The sequence below is a fragment of the Gymnoscopelus microlampas genome (assembly GCF_963454915.1).
Source record: "Gymnoscopelus microlampas genome assembly, chromosome: 6".
NCBI classification, from domain to species: Eukaryota; Metazoa; Chordata; class Actinopteri; order Myctophiformes; family Myctophidae; genus Gymnoscopelus; species Gymnoscopelus microlampas.
This window is the reverse complement of record NC_139943.1, coordinates 37,228,852-37,235,643: the sequence shown is the minus strand read 5'-3', so window position 1 is coordinate 37,235,643 and position 6,792 is coordinate 37,228,852. Positions and strand designations below refer to the sequence as shown.

The window sequence follows — 6,792 nt, the reverse complement described above, 5'->3', positions numbered from 1 at the left end:
TTTATAGGTGAGTGGAATGGAGAGAGGAGTGCTGTCGATACTACAGTTCACTGTGATCTACATTCTCTTGACTCTGGTGAATCTTCTCAGGAACGGTTTGAGTCAGGAAGGTGTAGCGGTCCTTCTTCAGGTGCTGAGCAGGTACCTGTTCCAGCCCAATGGACAGGTACTGTTCATCAGCACCGTACTGGTGCCAATGTACCAGGCCGGCTCCATTAGGTGACCTACATACATACATACACAGTTGTTTGTTTGTTTTTAAGCATAAACAGTAATGATAATATGTTGATAGAGACCTGCACTTATCTAATTATAAGATACTGTGTATTGTGAGTTTAATCCTACCCCGTCCGAGCAAAGTTTCCCCAATAGCTCATCATGGTTCTGCTAAGCTGTTCCTCTTCTTCTGTACATGATACTGTAGAGTGATTAAGAAAAATGATTTAGTGAGGCTTCTGATGTACACTTTCAAAAGGTATTCATTCTTGGAAAGCCAGAGACAAATGAATATTTATTATGTTCCATTAATTTATATAATGTTGATGATATGCATCTACAGTATAATAATATGATATAATTATAAAATATTGCACTTACTCCCAAATTTGGCATAGGAAGTGATAAAGCAGTATCCTAACACAGTGAAGATTTCATCACCATGGTCTGATCCAACAAAGCTTGGTCTTCTCTCCTGCAGGAATTTGGGTGGATGTTGATACTCATACAGGTATACAGGAGCACCTGCATCTGGTTGTAGACAAAATTTTATGTGTGCGTTTAATGTTTGAGGCAAACCGGGCAAAGGAGAACCATTCTAAAGATTACATTATTTTATTTCACATTTACCTCTGTGGGAATTTGCAGTCTTAATGGCTGGAATGGTAAAACGCATGTCCCCAAGCAGCTCTGTAAATCCATCTCTAATTTTCAGTCGATCTCCAGAGGTTCCAAGATATTCATCTGCCAGAAGCTCTTTCAGCTTGAGGAAGACAGAAAACATTTACGGTTATATTGACAGAAAACACCTGGCCATGAAATGAATGTTAGGGCAGGTACACACTGTAGGACTTTTAAAGTGGTCGGGGCCGGGGGTCGTCTGATCGTTAAGCATTACACACGGCAGGAGTTTATTTCTTGAAATCGGCTGTCATATATCGTTGTGGTTTTCACACTATAGATTGATCCCCGACCAGGGATTACACACTGTAGGATAGTTCACTAGGATGCTATCTCCAGTCAGACCCAATACATACATTTGTGTTCATTCCAATTCATTTTAATCGACGTATCCCGTAATATGCCTCTCCCTCTCTCTCCCTCTCTCTCTCTCTCTCTCTCTCTCTCTCTCTCTCTCTCTCTCTCTCTCTCTCTCTCTCTCGTCAAGTGCGCTGAAGCAGTCAGTGACAGAGTTCCCATGTTATTATAAGCGACCTTGGGATTGTTTTTCTGTGAAGTTGCTTGAAAGTGTAGTTGCTTTTTTGGCCTTGCTAATGTTGTTTGAACCAGTTGCTCTCAAACATTTTCATGGCAAGGACCCCCAAATTAATATCTGTCCGCAGAGGCGCAGACCTCCCCCTTCTGAAAATATGTTGTGCCATAGACCCCCATACAAGATCTGTGTGGATTTGGAAAATATTCCACAACCCCCCCCACTTCCCCCCAAATTTCTTCTTTAAAAATAGCTATCTACAACGTGAGCTTGTAGATCGTCTATTTTCAAGTATCCAATGTATTTGTATATAGGCTTAAAGTGCTCATAGTCGCTTTTGTTGGGCTTGTTTTCACAAACCTGGTTGCTTATTTCTCTCGCAAAATCTGGCAACACTCACAGACAACGACACACACACACACACACACACACACACACACACACACCGCTCGCTCTCTGTGTGTGTGTCTCTCTCTCTCTCTCTCTCTCTATCTCTGTGCAATGGTCTCAAATAAACAGCCCCCCTTCGAGCACGCTCGCTCACTCTCATTCTGTTTTATAATAATTTTACTTAATACAGGCCTGGACGGTAGCTATGCGGGGGATCTGTTTGTTGTGGTCAGGTCCACCGACCTTCCATAGCCGCGGTGGCTGTAATGTGCTCTCATTGGCTGTAGCGTTCATCTCCTCGCAAGGTGGTCGCAGCTCCTTTCATATTGTATGATATTGTCTGCTGTCCTGTCTGGGACAGAGCTGAATATCTAACAGGGTAGTTATCTGAAAACGGTCGGAAAGCCATCGCAGAGCGGATAATCGCGGCCAGATCGTCTCGTGGAGCCTTTCACACACAGCGAACATTAGCTCGCCGATCAAAGGCCGATCCGCGTCAGATCGGGAGGTTTTGTCGGCGAGCGCCAAAAAAATCGCCGACAGCAAAATCGGACCAAATGTCCTGCAGTGTGTACCTGCCTTTAGGCAGTGTTTCTCTTACATTGGGATTGGGATAGAACATGGCTAGAACATTCATGACATCTTCCCGGTCCATTCCCTCTGTCCAGTCTGGAGGAGCAAAGAACTAAAAGAGCAAGCAGGTTTTTTCTTTTTGCTTGTTTTGTAAAATAACAACATGAGCAAACAATATGTTTTATAAAGACAAAGACTTATGAGTAAAGTAATGTCACATGTACTTACCATAGGGAGTAGCCAGCCCCCTTCATGATTAGTAATGCCTGTTATGAAAGGTATTTTAAGAAGTTCATGTTTTTTGTACAGTTCATCCACAGGTTTTGTCAGGAAGTGTCCATCAACAATAACAGGGACAACTAACATGTCCCCAAGCAGCTCCTTGAGAGAAAAGCATACCAATGTGAAAGAGAGTTATTGAAATGAAAATCATTGTCAAACATTTCACTGAGCTCTAATCAAAGATTAAAAATGAGAAGTTATATACTGTTTGATCAACTTGTTATATCAGCAGATTATGTCTACTACATCACTTGTACATGTCTAACCTTTTCAATAGTCAGCATTGCATCAATGTCCATGGCTCTCAGGCAGGCAGAAATCATTGTTGTACTTGTGATGTCACAGCCTGATACATTGGCTAATAGCTGGCAATAAAGATCAGAGAAATATATAATTGTAAAGAAGAAAACATATCAATATTGTTCGCATAATTTACTACATATTGTGTATTTACTTATTTTATACACTAAAATGTAAACTCAAGTTCCATATAGGAATGACGTGTGTCCAGTGGGGATCTCTGACTGGCCAGCCTGTACGTGGCATAGTCATCTACAGGGTATTACATATCTATTACGTATGACTACAAATTTGTAGTCAGGGCGTCATTGACTTCCATTATAAGATTTAAGGTAATTTCTCAAATACCTACTGACATTGTTCATAAGAAATCTGTCACTGATGGCTCCAGCTGTTTACAAGATTAGCTATACGGACAGACAGACATAGAGTTATAGACTGCTAGACTTCTGACGACTTCTAAAAGAATAAGTAAACTGCTAAATTACCTGGGCGATGGGCAAAGGATCTTGCGGAAAGAATAACATATCTATCGCAGCAGTGCCACTCTCAGCGATTCCTCTGTGAAACAGACCATCAGACAATGGAGACAGAGCCTGATAATTCAAGAAACACAAAACATGGAATAAATGCCTTCAAACTCATTCAAAAATATTCCTCTGTGTATTAATTCTTAGCCATTTTCCCTCAGTCATTGAGCTTCAGAGAATATTTTTGTGTGGATTGTAGAGGCTACTGTACCAGGAGGGACACGCTCACTCCACCAGCAGACTCCCCAAATATGGTGACTGAACCTGGATCTCCTCCAAAGTTGTGGATGTGCTCCTGGACCCATCGCAGAGCTGCCACCTGGTCCAGTAAACCAAAGTTTCCTGAAATCTGTTCATCTCCAGTACTGAAAAGAGCACATGATCAGGAATCGCTAAAACAACTCAGACCAAGGCATAACTTTCCACAGGATGTCATCATACTCACATCATACTTCACCTTCCTCACCTGAGAAATCCCAGTGCTCCTAAGCGATATTGGACCAGAACCACAACTACATCCTGGTAAGCAGCCAGGGCAGAACCATCGTAAAATGAGGCTGAGCCCTCCATTAGCCCTCCACCATGGATCCAGACCATGACCTAGGAAGTGGAACATTGATTATTTTTATTTTTTTTATTACTTTTGAATTTTACCAATTCTATGAGAAAAAACAGAGATCTTACTGGGAGTTTGACATCTTGAGCAGCTGTTGCTGCAGTGAAAATGTTGAGGTAAAGACAGTCTTCTGAGATGTCAGGGATATCTGCTGTCATTGTGAATAACGTATTTTTCATATCCAGAAGAACCTGTTTATTTTGGACACAGCTGTGAAAACAAAACAAAAAATAATTGGAATAATGGAATAAAACTCTATCCAATAAACACCTACTGGACTGCATGAAGGACTTACATGAATGGTTGTTGGGTGGCATCCCTCACACCTTCCCATCTCTCTGCAGGCTGGGGTGGGGTCAGTCTCAGAGGCCCAACAGGAGGCTTGGCAAAGGGCACTCCTAGGTAGGCATGGACTCCTGTATCTTTCCCCTTTACGCCCACATACTTGCCTCTCACACTCCCCAGTTTTGTGTGGACTACTGGTGATATTAACACAGTGAGGCAGAGGAATGTGAGAACTGGACAGACAGGAACCTGCATGATCATTTTTAAAGATAATTCTGTTTGTAGCCCTACTTGTATTTTCCATCTCATTTCTAGTATTGTTTTACAATACATACTAAGTTGCTACCAGTAGGCTACTGAGCTAAAAGCACAGACTGATGGACAAGCATGTGGAAAGCTTCTACACTAGCAACACGAACACAACTTCACATTACTAGTTTTTGCTTCTTTAATGTGTGTACATGTCCCTGTTTCCTTGCCAATGTTGCTTAACCATGACCAGTATATATTTTGTCTGCATGTGCGTGGAAAGAATTCCTCATGTTTACCATTGCGGGATATTTCACTTTCAAACATGTTTGGGGCCATTTTAACATCTACTCAGGCTTTTGTGAGCACCCCAGAGAGTTTTTAAGTTGCTTGATTCAGTATTTAGACATTTGATATTCATTTGATCAGACACGCCCCATTCCTATACAAACCCATTGCAACTTCAAACTCCATTTTAACCATGATAGATTAATCGAAGACACCTCTGTTCTGTTGACTAATATTGTCCTTTTAAAACGTGAGGGGTCGTTTTTTTTTTCAATTCATATTTTCATTTATTTATTTTAGGAAAATTAAAACATTTTTTTTTCATTAAATAAAATAAATGAAAAAAGTTATTGAAAAAACACAGTCACCCCATGCATTAGAAGGACAATATCAGTCACCAGAACCAAGGACAGGTGTTTTCGATTAATCTAATCTATCATGGTTAAAATGGAGGTTGAAGTTAGAGTTGGGTTTGTATAGGAAGGGGGCGTGTCATGAATATCAAATGTCTGAATACTGAATCAAGCAACTTAAAAACTGTTTAGTGTGCTCACAGAAGCCTGAGTAGACCCCAAACATATTTGAAACCAGGTGGTCCAAAAATAAACGTATCAGGGAGTGATACCTAATTTACAGTGATTTACACAGATTTGGCACGGCTTCTTGGCCAAGATTTCACAACACGGTGGAGTGGAAACTAGCCGTTGCGTTATTGAGATAAAAGGTCGTAAATGTTGTTGAATGAGCCCACCGTACGGCGAACACAAAACAGCAGCCCTGCACAATCTTAACAGCAACTTAATAATAGGCAACATATTAATAATGTGAAGGCTCAAATGGGGGTTTTGGTATTCCAGGCTTAGCCCCAATTGGAACCTCACCCTCCGAGAAGAGGTCCCACTGTAGCGGGTACCGGCAGAAGTAGAGTTCATCCAAACGTAGTGTGGATCACCTTTTTCGCCACATCGTATCCAAAAAGTAAAGGTAGTCTCAGACACCACAGATGTTTGAGGCTTTTCCGGAAAGTAAACTTTTTAGGACGGGGTTGAAAAAAACGCAAATCGCTTATTTAGTAAGCCTGTGTGCCATGTTTTCCCATTCAACCCGGGAAGAACCCCCTACGGCAGGTGCCAGCTACTGCTCCCGATTCGGCTATAAAAACATGGCATACACTGACTAGATAAGCAATTTAAACGGTCCTTTCAACCCCGTCCTAAAAAGTTTACTTTCCGGAAAAGCCTCAAACATCTGTAGGTGTCTGGGACTACCTTTACTTTTTGGATACGATGTGGCGAAAAAGGTGATCATCACTACGTTTGGACGGACTCTACCTCTGCCCGCCGGGTACGCTACAGTGGGACCTCATCTCGGAGCTAGAGGTTCCAAATGGGGCTAGGAATTCCTCAAATGTCCATGCCGGACAAAGAAAATAACAGCCAAAAATATGAAAGATCGTCTAGGCCTACTTACCATCCAGGTCTGCAGCACACAGAAACCATGTGCATGTTGCTAAGAGGAGCGTGGCGGTGGCTGCCTTTGTAGGACACTTCATGTTTACTTGTGTGTTGCGATTAGTCTGGGGCCAACAGAACTGCACTTGCCTGCTCTTTGGCTTTGAAGTTTTAACGACTAACCACCAAGCCTCTGTATTCAGACCAGAAGCATATGGGTTGGTAGCCCTGAAACATCTGTCATACCATGACAGTCATGGTGCCGAGTGAGTCCCCCGGGTTTTGAAAACTTGTGAAATAGGATATTCTGCATAATGAGTACTTTCTACTTTTGGTACTTTGAGCACATTTTTATACCAATACTTTTGCACTTTTACTCAAGTAATTTTTTAATTCCGG

The 6,792-nt window shown here is 41.8% G+C and overlaps 1 protein-coding gene across 1 annotated transcript; it reads right to left on the bottom strand.

Moving 5' to 3' along the window:
• Window positions 1-341: 341 nt before the first annotated feature.
• LOC311047880 (pyrethroid hydrolase Ces2e-like) lies at window positions 342-5,120 on the bottom strand (the record flags this gene model as incomplete). Its single annotated transcript, XM_084060829.1, has 11 exons — window positions 4,416-5,120; window positions 4,189-4,330; window positions 3,971-4,104; window positions 3,716-3,869; window positions 3,463-3,570; window positions 2,941-3,039; window positions 2,621-2,773; window positions 2,421-2,504; window positions 847-979; window positions 598-747; window positions 342-418 (listed from the first exon to the last, which is right to left on the bottom strand). Exons 1-11 carry the CDS (start codon window positions 4,736-4,738, stop codon window positions 342-344), a joined length of 1,557 nt encoding a protein of 518 aa, XP_083916955.1. The 5' UTR covers window positions 4,739-5,120.
• Window positions 5,121-6,792: the final 1,672 nt, after the last annotated feature.